The sequence below is a fragment of the Manacus vitellinus genome, unplaced genomic scaffold (assembly GCF_001715985.3).
Source record: "Manacus vitellinus isolate BGI_N305 unplaced genomic scaffold, ASM171598v3 scaffold_44_pilon, whole genome shotgun sequence".
Taxonomy (NCBI): domain Eukaryota; kingdom Metazoa; phylum Chordata; class Aves; order Passeriformes; family Pipridae; genus Manacus; species Manacus vitellinus.
In genome coordinates this window covers 2,296,644-2,312,765 of record NW_021940565.1, presented here as the reverse complement: position 1 = coordinate 2,312,765, position 16,122 = coordinate 2,296,644, and the positions used below count along the sequence as shown (strand labels likewise).

The window sequence follows — 16,122 nt, the reverse complement described above, 5'->3', positions numbered from 1 at the left end:
TGGCAGCCTCTTATTACCAAGCCTGTTATTTGTTGGAGTTACAAGCTATAATCACAACAGAAACTTTCAAAACCCTTATCTTCCGTGACGCACCAAATCTATTTCAGAGCCGTAATTGCTATGTCACCGGAGAGTTTGCTGCTTAATGCACTCAGATGCCATTTAGTGTTTGCAGGGTCATTACGGCGAGCAGGAGGGGGGAGAGCAGAGGGGGCCTTGTGGAGCAGGGCTCCGTCCCTATTGTGCTCAACTATTTTTAGCGAGGCTTTTGCACGCCAGTCACGGCTGGAAGGAGCGAGAGGGAGAGTGTCTTGCAGGCAGTGACTGCAGTGTCTCGATGTTCAGCACCCCTCTCTCCCCAAAATGCTGGGAAGCCTCGTGGCACTCCAGTCTGGGAATCAGCCTTCCTGTGTTGCAGGAGTTTGTGTGGCTGAACACCACCTTGGTCACACCCAGTGGGAAGTCAAGAGAATGTTGGGGAGAGACTTTCCACAGACCCCACACCCTCCTGTTCACCCAAACTGGGAAGGCCAGAAGGTACAGGTCAAGCGATGGAAAGGAGGCCCCAAGGTTGGCCATGACATCTTGACACCATCCTTTGGTATGGACAAGCCCTCTATAAGGAGGCCAGATCCTCCTGGAGGCAGAGGCACACAGACACCATCCCCACTCATTCAGTGGAGTTCACTCCACTGCTGCACGGATCAAGCCACATGCAGGATGCATCCAAGTCCACCCAGATGGCTCTGCCTCTTTCTGAATCAAGGAGATCTCTTGGGATCTGAGTGTACTAAAGTGCTTGGGATCTCCCTGAAAAATAAGGAAGCCTTTTGAGGAAGCTGCTGCTCCTTGGAGATCCTCTAAGGAGTGTCTGCACACAGTTGTGACTTCCTCAGGAGGGGCACAAGCCAAAGACAGAGCAACGGTCTCCAAGACATCTCTTCAGATGTCCCCTTCTTGTGCCAAAAAACAGGCAAGGCCTTGGTGACTGTCCAAGTCTGGAGCCCTGGTGATGGATTGCTGAAGCAACTGGTTTTGGTGCCCGTTTCCACAGGTCTCAGCATTTTTGTCACCTCCAGCAAGTCTGGCTGGCTCCCTGCCCAGGCCTCCTACGTGGGGCTGGGAGATGACTTTCTGCCAATTTTTAAAGGTGCCTTCTGCTTAGCACAGAGGCTGTCTCGGCATCCCACCTTCTGTGACCAAATCCCTGTCCCACCATCGATGGCCCAGGGTGTCAGGTTAACCTGCTAACACACCAGATACTGGCAAGTCTGACAGACAGAGCAGCCTTAAAGAGGTTTCAGACCTCTGAGCTTTTAAGAGCTTGTATCAGGGCCTCATTATAATATGCACTGAAGGTCTTATCACATAGCAGAGAATGCAGCCTTGTTTGGATATCCCTTTCCAAGGGTCATGTCCAGGCATCCCTGGCCATCAGAAGACACCAAGGCATCTCTGATGGATGGAGCTTGGGCACTGAAGCCCTGCCAGAACAACTTCCACACCCCAGCTGGTGGTTATAACCATGAACCATAGCTTGACCATGATGGTGAACTGCAGCTTGCTGAGGAACAGAGCAACAACTTTCTTCCCAAAGCTCAAATTCTTAGAGCAAAAGGTCTCAGCCCAAGTGAGGAGCTCTCAGCTCCTACAGGTATCAGTGCCTGGTGATCCTTGCTGACAAGAGTGGATCCAAAACTCCCCCTCACACCCACCACCACCATCCCTGTCCACACGCACTACTCTGTAAACAGGCACAGCTCTGCACAGCAGTGGTTTTAAATCAAAAGCCTCACACTCTGATGAACTTAAAAATAGTCTCTCATTTTAGACTTTTAAACGATCTAAAAATTAAACTAAAGTCCAAAAAGAAATTTCTGAAAGGGTTGTTCTTTAAGATGACTACAGTTTGCTCATTCACTAGCACGTGGTGGAACTAGAACACACTGTAAATTTACAGCCATGGGACAGTGGCAGGAAAGGCAATGTTTTGGGGTGGGACCCTCCAGAGGACTATGGCAATAAAGATCCAACTTCTACTGGAGCCCAAGAGAACCTGAGCATCTAAATGCTTTGAAATCCCTAAACTCAGGGACCTCCTGGGTACACGGGTGGACCCTATGACACTGTCTAGAGAGCCCAGACACTCAAAAACCATCACTTAATGGTGCAAAACCCTACACCTCAAAGTTTGCCAAAAGAGCTGGTTCAGGCCCCAAACACCCCCTCCTTTCAGGTGGGGGGGTCTTTCCTTCTTCTCAGTGTGACCCGAGCCTGGGTATCCGCGAGGCAGCTCCAGCCTCTACCACCCCTCCATCACCACGAGCATTCCCATCCCTTGCTGGGACTGGTGCTGCCTGACGCTGTCTCCACCTGTGGAGGAGAAGGAATCCGTTCTCCCTCAGCCTCAGCCATCCCTGCGGGTCACAGGGGTGGGGATGGCTGGGACACTGCCCATTATCCTGCTAACAATGCAGAACCGACTCCAGCCCTTTCCGCCCTGCGGAGTGGCCTGTCAGCCGTGGAGCAGCAGAGCCACGGAGGGAGCTGGGCTTTGGGTAGATTCCTCTTCTCAGCTGTCACGACTTACACGCATTTAAAAATTCATCCCCCATCAAGGAAGGCAAACCCCGAGCGCTGTGTCCCCTGCCAAGGTTTCCAGCGGTGGAGCCGGGCAACCTGCCGCTGCCTTCCCAGCGCTGACGGGCTCCGGGGATGACTTAACCTCAGCCCCGTGCAGACATCATTGTGACAGGGCTCTTGACTAGGTTTCGGCTCATCTCCTTCCAGCAGCTCACGGGGATGCTCGGGTGATGCGGGGACGGCAGCTTTCTGTGTCACAATCAGCTTTCCTCCACATTCTGCTGCCCTTCGTTGGCATTAAAGGGTTCAGGGAGAGTCAGGGAAGCCCTGCCTGCCACGAGCCAGCCATCCTGACTGCACTGAGGAGTTCCCCAGGACCTTGCCCAGGATAGATGCTTCCAAGAGGGCAGCCACACTTCAGGGTGGACAAACTGGGATCAAGGGACCTCACTGGGTGGGAAGACATTAAGTGATGATAAAAGTTCCAGGCTGGAGCTTTTATCCTGTATCCCCAGGATACAGAGGAAACAAAACATTTTGGGATAGAGAGACAACCCAGAAGATGCCTCCTAAACTATCTGCTTAGTTCTGGACTCCCTGTCTCATTCCCTGTGACTACCACAGCTTTTTGGGGAAATGAGCAGTCACCCACAAACTCGTGCCATAAACCCTTTGCCACCCTGCCTGCCTCTTAACAACATCCAACACGGGCCAATCTGGGTTTCTGTCCTCCTTGAAAACCGGCCAGAGGAGACATGAGGTGGCAAACATGCCAGGTCCCCCTTTGGAAAGGGCAGGGGGAACCGATGAGCCCCTGTCATGCTCAGCTCAGCAGTTCCCAGTACTGCTCATGGGAACACTGGTTCTCCCATTACCACAGTCAAAAACACCAGTCCAGGCCTTCTCGTCCCATTTGGCTTTCAAGTTTCCACTCTCTCTTTCTTCTCCTCTCCCCTGCTGTCCCTTCCCTGCCTTGTAATCCCTGGCAGCAACTACCCCCCCACCCCCCAAATTTTGGCTTAACCCAGGCCACTGTAATTTTCCAAGCCAACTGCAACTGCAATCAGCTCAGCCTCTTTCCTTGGGGGTATTTTAATTTATACAAAAGTATCATCTCTTATCATGATCAGCCTGCGATTCATTTACTCTCCGAGTATTAAAAAGCCAGAAAGGGAATAAATTCAGCGCACGGAGAAATTAATGCGGAACGATAGGCTCTTTCATGTGGCATTTCCAAGTGCCGTTTTTGCAAGGGGCTTATGTAATGAGACATAATTATCTGCACATGTTCAATTACATTACTTCACAAATCCTCCCTGCCTCTGCCTCCTTGACGTCAAGCCGCCCACTAAGCCCCGGTGCCCGCAGGAGAGGGGAGCACAGCCCCCTGTCCCACTGCACCCCCTCCCCACGCCCGCAGTGGCCATCACACAATGATGGCCCAAAGATGGTCACGTGCCAGGTTGCCACAAATGGCACAAGCTTGGTCAGAAGGGTGACAGGACTAGACAGTGCACCCTACGGGGGTCTTGGCTGCAGGACCACCATCCCACCTGGAGGACCATCACCTCCCTTCCCAGCTCAAGACCACCCCATTTCAACCTTCAGCCTCCTGGATGGGCATCGTGGCAGCCTGTCATGTCCAGGGCCAGGCGTCCCCTCCTCTGTGCCACCCTGGACACCGCTGCCACCACCCACTCGACGCTCGCAGCCTCCTTTTCCAGGCTGCCCTCCTCTCCCAGCTTGCTGTCACCGCCACTGAGATGGTGGACGATTGATCTGAGAAATGAAGTTGGATTGCTGTCCCGAATCTACACTGGGTTCTCCTTGTGTGTGTCTGATCGATTTCCCCCTGTGCGACACAGCTTGTCGCTACGAATTTTCATGCTAGTCAGAACCCGCCAGCGCACCCAAGAACAAGGAGAAGATGCTCCAGAGACCGCCCTCCCCCTTGCATCCTCCCCCAGCCTGGTTGGGCGAGGTTTCCTTGGGTTGACGTTGGTTGGCTCTGTGGGGTTTTTTTCTCCTCTTATTTGCGAGCGTTTATTGCCGCCAACCCCATCGCCACCGCGCCTTCGGACGCCGGCCGGGGGTGGGCTATTTTTAGATGGTCGCTCAAGGATGGCGCCATTGGCCTCTGCGCGGAGCCACCTCTGGACCGGGGCGTTCGCGGTGACATTCCCCACCATGGTTACACGAGGTGTCACCTGTTTAGCAGCTCCTCCCGGCCGAGCGTGTGTGGCCGCAGGTGCCAGGCGAACGCTGATCGGCTCTGACAGTCCTAGACGCCAGCTGCCTGCACGAAGCCTGCCCCGTCGCCACTTTTTTTGTGGGCAGAGCTCTGCCGTTGGCGTGACCGATACAGAAGCAATAAACTAGGTGACCGTAAAGGCAAAGACAAGTCCTACTAAGTGGCATTCTGAGCCCTATGGCTTTGAAATAATTGGTAGTGAGAGAACAAGGAAAAAAAAAAAAAAAACAAAAAGAAAAAAACCAAGAACCCGAGCCTATTTTTTTTTTTCTTACACTGATGCCCTGCGGACTATACATCTGACTTGCCGCGAGTCCGTCACTGTATCCTCCTGTCTGGCTGATAACATGGCGAAGGGTATCCACCTAAACAGACCAACGACAACAAAGACACAAATTAGAGTGAATGAAAGGTTAGTGGCCAAAGCCGCTTCCATTGATCTTTGGCAAGATAAAACAGTAACAAGAATAATAATCATGATAATCATCATAATAAAAATAAAGGCATATATTCAAAGAGGGGTAAAGGAGAGCTGCGGTTGGTCTTGTGGAGAGAGATGAGCCAGAGGACTACTCCTGCCTCCCTCACCATCCCTTGCCTGTCCCGGTGGCCCTGTCATGCTCTCCTTGGTCCCAAGTCTTTTGAGAAAAAGAGTGAAGAGGGAGAACAGCATGGCAAGTGTGGGGTGGGATCTCCTGGAGCACATCATCACGGCCGGCTCCACCATCATGCTCAAGTTCCTACTCCTACCCCCTTCCACCCTTGACCCCAAGCACTGGAAGCTCACAGCAGTGGAAGGAGATCCTTTGGAGTTGGCTGAGCACCTCCACTGAGGAGGGCCCAGAGAGGAAATATACCTACCATGGCAAAGGCACCAGCAGCAGCTCTCCTCTGGCTGCCCCGTTCCTCTCCCTCCACTGCCCCCAGCCCAGCCCAGCAGTGGTACGTGTGGTGAGCACGTCTCATCACCCACAGATGACATGTGTGCTCCACATTCAGCACCATCAGGGAGCAGCCTCAGCTTTAGAGAGCTCTCCTTGCCCAATGCATAAGTGTCAGAGTGGCTGTCGTCTCTCAACACAGAACAGAGCCTTAGATGCCAGAGAGGGGACTCACGGCATATCTGGACATCAGAGGGGAGGTGGGAGACCTGAGTGAGATCCTGGCTATTTTAAATTCTTTCTTTTTGCCCCAAGCATGGGTTCATGTTTTGGGAACGCTGCTCAAAGCTCCCTTGCTCTCTCCTGCTTGTGTGTGCATGAGTGGTGTGAGTGCCTGTGCTTTGGGGAGGTGGGGAGATGGTGAAGGGTGGCTTTTAATGATAAAAAAATTTAAAAAAAAAATTTAGCTATGTATTTGAACATTCATTGGTTTTCAGCAGATACCTGGTTTGGCATCAAAGGAGTCGTGGAAGCCTTGTAAAACGAGACACCAGTCCAAACATCTGGCCCCTTCCCTTGGAAGAATAAAGCAAGCAGAACCTAAACCTCAGCTGCTTTTGTTTGACTTTTGCCTGTTCTCCTACACCTTCTTTCCTCCTAGTACGACTATCAAGCCAGAGCCAAATGCATTCACAAAGTGTGGGCAAGTCTCCTCAAGACCATGGTTGTTGGTTTGGTTGGGCGTTTGGTTTTAGTTTCTTTTGGATTGATTTTTTTTTTTTTTTGGTGGTTGTTGCTGTTGTTTTTTTTGGTCGGTCGGTTTTTCGGTTTGGTTTGCCTTTTTCAAGTGTTGGTTGGTTCGTTTGTGCTGGTTGAGATTTGCTCTTTTCAGACGGGAGGGAGAAGTGCCAATACAATCAAAGGCTCCTCCAACACTAATGCATTCACTGGCAGTACATCGGATGGGTCCCTACCTGTGACTGCACGTTGGCTCCAACCTGGGCCCCTTGGTAAGAATCCCCATTGAGAGACTGCACGCTCATGAACAAATCTCCAGAGTTTGACATGTTAAAAGAACTGGAAGAACCTGGAAAGGAAAGAGTGAGGCACCTGAATCACAGAAAGGAAAAAGATCCACCCCATGACTCTCAGCCAAGAGGAAGGAACAACATGCAAAGCAACCACAAAAACAAAACACACAGTCAGGTTAGTAGTATGAAGAACAGAGCAAGCAAAAAAAAAAAAGGATGCACTCTTGAGGTTATTCAAAGCCACATGTTGTTACAGCTCAATGCCAAGAATATTCTTCAACAGCTCCTCAGCTGGAGGAAGGATTCTTCATGCTTTTGACTGAGACAAACAAAATACAGCCTGGAGGACTCGGACAGCCCTTTCCCTTCATTTCAGGGCATCAAAATCCTTCAGGCAGCTTCGAAAAATCTCGGTTGTTGGGGGTGTCCACCCAGCAGACTGCACTGGAGAACTGAGTTACCCAGACAAGCCTCGCTATCAGGAGCAGAAGCCTTTGCAGTGGGCGAACCAAGCCCATGCTGAGAAGCTCAGACCAGGGTGGGTAATTCCACTCTATGCTGCTGTCTGCAGGGTGAGCACATCCAGACCCCATCCAGTTTCACGGCTGGAGCTCCGGCTGAGCCACAGAGGGCTCTGCGAGGGAGCAGTGTGTGGGGTTTGCCTTCAGGACACTAGGAACCCATCACTGGTGGGAACTGCAGCGCACCAGGAGCAAAGTCTCGCAAAAATGTGAAGGCACCTGGGCTAGATTCCCAGTGCCCATGATGTTGGTAAGTGTCTTTCATTGTGATGGGCCACGAGAGAACACAAGGTTGTTATGGCTCTCCTGGGCCAGCTGCCCCTGAGGAATGAGCTCTGTAAGCAAATTCCCCACTGCATGGACATGCACCAGTCACCGATGTCACTCTAAAAAATAATAACAGGTGAAGACAACTGGGTGAGATCAGGAGGAAAAAAAAAAAACAAACCACAAATGAAAAGAAAAAAAAAATCCTTTGCAGAAACAAGGTTTTCTGCTTCCAGCTTCGAGATATCTGAGCACCTCCTCAACCACTGAATGGGAGAAACAAACCCATCATGTAACTGGAAGGCAGGGAAGGAGGCAAGGGGGTTAAAAATAAATAAAAAGGTTTTATGGGATTATTTCAGAACTTATCGTGCAGATCAGCGCGTTAAGTGTGAGACAGCTCAACGTGCAAGGTTTGGTTATATACATGACGTTAGCCTTGGAAAGGAGAGACTTCAGGGGCCCAGGTCAGCTATGCTTTCAGCTCCAGTCCCAAATATACTCTCATCATCTACACTGCCACTTCCAGCTTGGAAGACTGGCAACCACAGTCCTGGTGGAATTGCCCAACTATGGCTCATGCGTATGCTCTGAGAAATGCCTGGCAATCCCCCTCCCCTTGCTGGAGAGGGAAAAAACACACTGGATAGATCCCAGTTCTGCCCTGGAGGTGGACCAGGAAGGCTCTTCTAAAGGAAGCCACCTCTGAGAAAGGTCAGGGAGCAGGTGGGAGGTCTATGCTGGAGCCTTCATGTTCACTAAATTCTCTGCTGCTCTCTTGGTGACTGGCTCTTTTGTCAGGTGCTGGCAATTCTCAGAATTGAAGGAAAGCAGAAACATTGCCGCCAGATACAACGCCCAAGAGTGTCAAGAGAAAGACTTATCCTGAGCACACTGAGTCCTGGATCAGGACCCTCCCACCAGTGCCTGAAAAGAGCGAAGCCAGGAATAGCTCATTGTCTGTGCTCACTGTCAACCCTGCCCAACCTGTTCGAGAGAGCAATCCCACAGCGCTGCGTAAAATAACGGGGACTAGTCAGAAGGCAGCTGTAACCATCGCCTCCTCTGCTCAGCTGGCAAAGGGCTCCTGTCACTTCCCAACCTCTCAGGTTACTTGCTATTTTAAAGGCAAAAAATCTAGGGAAACGAGCTGGCAGACTGAGGACAGCCCACCCTGACAGTGCTCAACTTCAAGCATGAAGACAGGCATGTTTCACACACATAAAGATGCTTCGACCCCATTTTCTGAGTGATTTGACTACCAGAATAAAAGCACAGGGCAGTAACACAGCTTTGTATTCCTGCAGTGGCTTAGAACCAAAAGACTGCAGGTACTGCTCACAAGAAGCAGAGAATATTCTCCTATTCTTCTCAGGTGAGCAGAAACCTTTGAGATCACACAAATAATCAGGGGTAGAGCTGGGAAAAGGACTCTGGAATCCCTGAGCACTTGGCACGGCACTGCTACCACTCTGCCCCCAGCAGAGCAACATTTCATCCCACCTTCCCCTACCAAAAGAAAATTATAACAACAATAACAAATAAAAATGCCATAAACTTAACTGGTATTTTATTGAAACTTAACAAAGCTGGCCATAAAATTGAGGCTGGGAGGGAGGAAATAAAAATAAACAAACAGCCGCAAACTCTAGTTCTGAAGAGCGACGGTGTCTTGGAAATCATGAGGAGCGCTGGAAATGTCACTTACAAGATATACACTGCTATTGGCAAGGGGTATTTTTACAATATATGTGCATATCTAAACGGTAAATATGTCTTGCCGCTGATGTGGATGCAAAGATAAATATGCGCATACCAATGGCCCCGCATGTATGGATGCATTTGTATCAGAGCCGTAATTGCAGAGCCCTCTGTGCCGCCGCGCTGCTGCTTCAGCAACTCCACCGTCTGCCTCCTCACCACGCCTGAAAATTACAACCGCCCGAAATCTCAGAGACACGGCTAAGAGGAGCTGACACACTCGGGTGGGAGAGGGGGCAGGAACGTGAAGAGGCCTGAAAATTAAGGCTCGGGTATCCTCCAGGAATCCAAGTCAAAGCCTTTCATGAGAGGAGGCTCCGTCGTAAATCTGATCTGCCCGCTCTGAAAGGCTCCATCCTGAACACACCACGGGTCTTTGATGGTCATAGCTTGGTCTGGGGCTTCTCAGGAATTGAGAGATAACAAATGAGAGAAGCTCGTCTTTGAGCTTGTGAACCCGGGTAAAAAGGGCTCTGATCTTGGCATGGAAGTCCCTTGATGCCATTGTGTGTAGACTTAAAAACCTACGAGAAACCCCAACATTTTTTATGACTTGTAGCACTGTGGAGGAGTGGTTTATCTTCAGCATCCAGACAGCTCATTAAATCCATCACCATCAAGACCTATCACCTTAGTACTGAGTTTCTATGAGGTCAGCACCTGCTTCAGGAGTGCTGGAAATGTTTAAGCAAGCTATGGCTGTCAAATCTTACCCCTGGGTAAAAGCCTACATCCAAACAATGCCTGTGAAGAGATTTCTTACATCCCTAATGCTTCTGATGAGCAAAACCCACTTCAGTTTTGCCTCCAATTCAAAAATCTTCAAAAGTTTGACTGCTGGTATTTCTTGCACCACTTCTCCAGCTCTTCAAAAAGCTTCTTCTCCAGGTTCTCCAATGTCTTCTGTGTTCTGATGGTCTCAACTTCCAATTCAAATTTTCCAGGACCTCTTATAAATCCTTTTCTCTAAAGTACCTGACAACTCAGATGGCACCAAGAATTAACACAACCAAAGCTGAAGTCAACAGCAATGACACACATGCGTTGAGAGCACAGGATTTACCCCTCCTGTAACTTTTTCTTGTGTCTCTACCATGGTCAAAGATGAGGAAAGAACATGATGGACCACACAGCTTCTCAGCTGGACAAAGCCACTGAGTTTGAAAGCAGGTCTAAAAGCCAGGGATGATCCAGCAGGACACTTGTTCTTTTTCACTTGCCAACACTTTAGACAGTGAGGCCACGACCAGAACAGTCTCTGCTGAAGCAGGGTCCTCTCTAGCGCTGTGTTTTGGATACAAATGGACAAAGGAAGAGAAGCAACAGCAAGACCTATGCCTGATGAAGTACATTTCCAGACAACAGCTTTGCAGGAAGATTTTTACAAAACAAAAAGGTAAGCAGGAAAAAAAACAACAGCTCAGGACAATGTTGGCTGCTCTGCATGGAAGATTTCACTGGATGTCATCACCTGTGTGTGCCCCTTGAGGACTCTGGTTGGCAAAAGGGTCTGCCCACATAAAATAGCTTTCATTTGCCATGTGGTTTTTGTGCTGAGATTGTCCAGGCAATCAAAGTGAGGATGGGGAGTTGTTAGCCCAAATGAGCCAGACATCTCAGCTTATTTGAACATCTGGCTGATAAAGCCCAACTGCGTGTATTCACGATGAAAAGGTGTTTGACATTCAGGCCTGGGTGACTGAGGATGGGGGACCCTGCTTTGAACGTGCCAGATGGCCAGACAGATGCAATCCTTGCCCTTGTCAATGTGTGGCCAATCTCTTTGACTGACTGAAGCCATTCACTGATCTCCAGTAACATGGGCATCAATGCAGAGAACAGATGGGCCTGCGTAGCCACAGCAGAAATGAATTTAGCTCCTGTCCCAGGTCCCATTGCATCCAGTTCCACCTCCTCTTCCAGCACCATGGCCCTCCAGGGACTACGTTGCTGGTCATTTCTTCCTCATGACCTGTCCTCTGCCTACTTTCTTTCCACATGTCCTACAAGGTATTTAAACCAGAAGGTCCGAAAAATTCCCAGCAAATCCCATCTTCATTCAGACTCCTTCCTCACCAAAGTCTCAGCCAATGATCTGGGAACAGACAGAAGTCCATGGCGTAAAAGGAGAGGCATCATCCATCTTAGTCCTTCACCTCTTTGTCTACTTCCATGTTTCTCCCTGGGGAATTCAACACATCTGGATGGCTCATGGTGCTGGACACAATCCTTCAAATCTTCCTCAGACAGGTATTTCAGACCCAGCATGTACAGGTGTGCTTCTTGTTGCCAGCACCTACAGGGCAACCTGAAGTTGATCACATGACCCCAGATGTCTTCAGGATCCATCTTTGTCCCAAAACCTGACAATGCAGGGATGCCTGACTGAGCTGTTACATCTGCATGGTCAGCTGGGGAGACCTCAACCTGGGATGCCACTGTTGGGAAATAAAAATCTCAGGCAATTCCAGCTGTCTTCTCAGGGGAGGACATACCAGGACGCCCAGACCCCCTATCTCTGCCAGCTGACTCAGAGACCACTGCAGTGCTGACAACAGGGCCTCCCTGCTGCTTTGCCACTGTTGCAGTCTACAGGCAGGGTGGTGGGATCCAGGCCAGGTTAGAAACACTTTATTTCTAGCAGAAGAAGGATCTCCAAGGCCTGTGAGCTCCCCTTGCCCTGCTTTTAGCACCGCTGACACATCAGGCAAGTGAAAAGAGGTCAATGATTCCGGAGTACAGATGAGCGAGCCAGAAAGAGGACCCAGGAGCTCAAGTTTTACCTGTTAATAACAGGACTGTTTGTCCTTCCTTGAAAGAGCAGTGTTACCCAGGGATTATCTCAGCTGTTTACTGCAGGGTACTGGCCAATTTATCTCTGAAACAACCGTGTTACTGCCTGTGGGGAAGGCGAAGAAACAGCCTTCCACCGGAGCACTACTTAACTGGGCAGGCACTGGGGAAATGCTTATTCTCCTGCACACAGGCCAGATCCAAAACCACTTAAGCAATTTGAAGTTCTTCTCTTGCTATTCCAGGCCTTTGCATCTGACTCCAGTTGAAGAAAGAGGAAAAGAAGGAAAGCTGTGTTTCCTTGCTCCAAGGTGACGTGGGCTGCAGGACAGCATTCCAGGCTGTCCTGGACCATTCTCCGTCATCACACACAGTTCTGCCCTCTCCAGCAGAATTCCCTCCAGCCTTTTCTACAGGGGGGTGTTAAGAGACCCCACCTGACCACGTATTTTGAGTGAGTTCTTTGGAAAGAATGACATTTTTTAAACTGCAGCTAAATCTTCAGCAGTTCAGGCAACTGAAGGGGAACAAAAATCTCCAAACCAACCAAAAAGAATCAAACATATTTCCTGCAAACTGTCCTTGCAGAGCTCTGCTGCATCTACCTGAGCCCTCAGAGCATCTCACCTGAGCCAGGGCAGGCAGCCCTGGGCAAGGAGGAGGTGGCAGAGATGTGTCCCACCAGCATTTCTGACCTGCAACATCTCTGCTCCTGGTGGCTCTGGGGGCAGACCCTTAGAAGTACCGTGTCCTCTGGAAATTAAAGGGTTATGTGTAGGAACTTCACTGCCCAACTGAACTTCTCTCCACTTGCTCTGTCAAAGCCATCCACCTGAGCCCCTTCAAGGTGTGGAGGAGCTCCCCTGCAGAGAGCAATCAACCCCCACTTACCCATTAGCTCATGGGTAACGGGCTGCCTTTGCCTTCCTGCTGGGGGACTGGTTCTGGACATCAGCCAGAGACCCATGCCACTGCTTGCTCTCTTTCTTTGTTCCCTGGCTCTCCACTTCCCACACAAATCCTCCTGATCCGGGGGTGCTTCTGGGGTGTGATCCTTCTTATACCTGCACAGGCAGGGTTGTGTTCACTACAGAAGCATGTCCTGACAGCAACCAGCATTTACACAGTCTGCCTAATGTCTTGCTGCCCCCCATCCTCTTTACTCCTCTCCTTCCTCTGAGTAGCCCACCTGATAACAGCAAGCCCTGGGAAAGGGCACCATGAGCAGACGTCAAGCTCAAAGGCACAAGAGTGGCACATTCCCACTCTCCCTCCCACCCCTAAAAAGAAAACAGGCACACAGATATTTGCACAGGTAACAAAGTACATTGCACCTACGAAATTCACTTTTTTCCCTTCTTTTAAACAAATCCCAATTTTCCATCACTCTTGGGAGCACAACCAGCTGACCACAGCCCCGGATCATTTTTGGGTCAGCCGACCTTGCAGAAGGCACCACGCATGAACTAAGCATCATTCTCTAGCAGAGGAGTTGAAATCTGGGCAAAGTGCTCTGTGCCTTTGACCCTCAAAACAAACAAATGGAAACCACAGCAAATGGGAAGGAAAGGGGGAAAGGGAAGGAAACGACCCATGAATTTCTCTGGATCGCACTGACACAAAGGGAAAATAAAATTCACACACAGAGCACACTCTTGCAGGTGATCCAGACACTGTCATGTAAGCAATCAAAGATAACCACAGTGGAAAGAAAATCAAAGAATACAAATTTATCCAAAACAATCCCCAAAATGGCATGAGTTAGGACATCCCAGAAATGCTGGGTTTTATCCATTAGGGTCACTCATGCTTTCAGCCCCAGTGAAATAAAATCATTATGCAATAACTTTTCCATTACTTTTTCTCTCCCCACAAAGTGCAAGCAATCCCAGCAACAGTTTTCAGATAATTTTTCTGGGTTTGTGTTTACCATCCATGCATATAACCCCCAACATAGTCACAAGGTCTGATCACATCCTTTTTCCAATGAAAAACAGAACAGGAAAGGGAAAGAGGAAAAAACTGAGAAAACAGGGGGGAAAAAAGTAAAGTAAATAAAGTACCCCCCCAAACCAAACCAAACCAAACCCATTTCTCCTTTTCTTTTTTTTAAAGACCACAAAAGTGAGCAAACCAGACCCAGAAAATAAAAGTTGAAATAACCAAGACGAGAAAACAAGAGAGAGATTAGAGGGAGGGGGGAGAACAAACAAAAAACCGAACACTAACGACCCGAAATAAAAGAAAAATAAAAACTAACCAGCTGAATTGGGAGTTGAGGGTGAGTTAGCCTGGCTTCCATGGGCTGACACATTGGTAGCTGTGACAGCCGTTTTGGCAGCATAAATATTGGCTTCCTCTTGAAATTTACCTATGTTCTTCTTGTACCGGATTCTCTTATTTCCAAACCAGTTTGATACCTAGAGTGAGTTTAAGAGAAGACAAAGACATTAATGTTTGAGCTCTGGCAAGATCACCTGGGTGAGGAAGGTGGATTAGTTCAGGATAAGCAGTGCATATTCTTTTGGCCCCCGAGTTTTCCTACCCATGGAAGGAAGCACCTTCTACCCCTGTGTGGCAGACCAAGCCCAGTAAAGGTGATGTGACCCTCTTGGGATCACTAGGTTTGTGTGGATATACCTGGTTCCTCTACAGATGGGATATTGACTTAAGGAAATGGGATGCTCCACAGGAATCATCACCCCACGAAAATATAAGACGGATTCAAAAAAGCCTGAATTTTGAAAAAAAGTATGTGTCATTTTGGAACTTTTTTTTGCCTCCTCCTTAGTATCCCTTTGATGGGACAGATGCCCTGATTCCCAGACGCCCATTCTCCCTTTGGAGAAGCTAATGTGGTTTTCAGGGAGAACACCCAGCACACTGTCTGGGGCCTGGCTGACACATGAAATTGCCTTGGTATTACTGAAGCTCTTCTTTGATCCATCTGAGTAAAATCAGTGCACAAGGCCAGAAGTGGATGCTCTTCCTCCAGCTGAGCTTGGCTTTGCAAGGTTTAGCACAAGCCACCACATCAACTGGGAATTTCAGTGGGAGGTTGGAGAGGGAGTACAGGGTTTGTCCTAAAACCTCATTTTGGTCCCAGGAAACAAGTGAGTCCCTTGGAAAGAGGTGGGAGATGTTTCCACTGTGTTTGCCCAGAGGCCTGCTGATAATGACAACCCTGTTCACTTGCAGGCAACATGTCACACTGAACTACTTCAGAGAAGACATGGGAAATATTTGACCTACAGTTTGGGAAGCAGCTCTCAGCTTCTCTTCAGCAACACTGAACACAGAGGCAGGGGAATGTCTTCTTATGTGCAGGTCTCTAAGCAGGAGACAACTTCCAGCCACCACTGACCTCTGAGAAAGCTCATCAGGATGAAGAGAACGGAAAAATGCCTGAGGATGCTGCAACTCTCGCAGAAGAATTCCAACACTCCTGGAATTGCTTGGAGCTGCAACCTTGAGCAAGCAGATCAATCCTTTGGTGGGACTCCATGGACATTCTCCCTTTGCTTGCAGGTGAGCAAGTTCATCAGTGCTCCCCCTTTCAAATGGACTGAACAAGCACCAAGACATAGAATACAATAATGGATGTTCATCCTTGGAAGTCCATGACTTTTTCCTTATCTTAGGAAAGTTGCTTGGGCTTGGGTGTTGATAACTGAAACCCACAAGCTTTTATTCCTGTGATGATCTCTACCTGCAGTGCTCCTAAAGTGTTCAGCAGCTTCCATGCAGAAGCGGCTTCATCCGCCACTGCTGAGCTGCAGGTATCCAACCCTGCACTGCTGCAGAGCAGGAAAAGAAAATATAACCTGCAGAGACAGATCAGCACCCAATCCAGATCTGGGAGTGAACATCTGGATGGCACCAGGAGCAGGGGTTGTTTGCAGGGAGCTCCATTTCACCTCTTGGTCCGCCTTTCTCACTAATGACAATGTGATCTCCTTTGTGATCTTCCCACTTGGCCATCTCTCTATAACAGTTCTTCTGGCTTCAAATGCTGGAGCCAACGGGTGAACTCT

General features: G+C 49.3%; 1 protein-coding gene across 1 annotated transcript in view; it reads right to left on the bottom strand.

The window, feature by feature from the left end:
* The window catches only part of PBX1 (PBX homeobox 1), a 131,272-nt gene that overhangs the window by 5,743 nt on the left and 109,407 nt on the right, over window positions 1-16,122 (bottom strand). Inside the window, 3 exon segments of the mRNA XM_018079024.3 lie at window positions 5,110-5,199; window positions 6,690-6,802; window positions 14,349-14,508. Of these exon segments, the coding sequence (XP_017934513.3) occupies window positions 5,110-5,199; window positions 6,690-6,802; window positions 14,349-14,508 (363 nt within the window).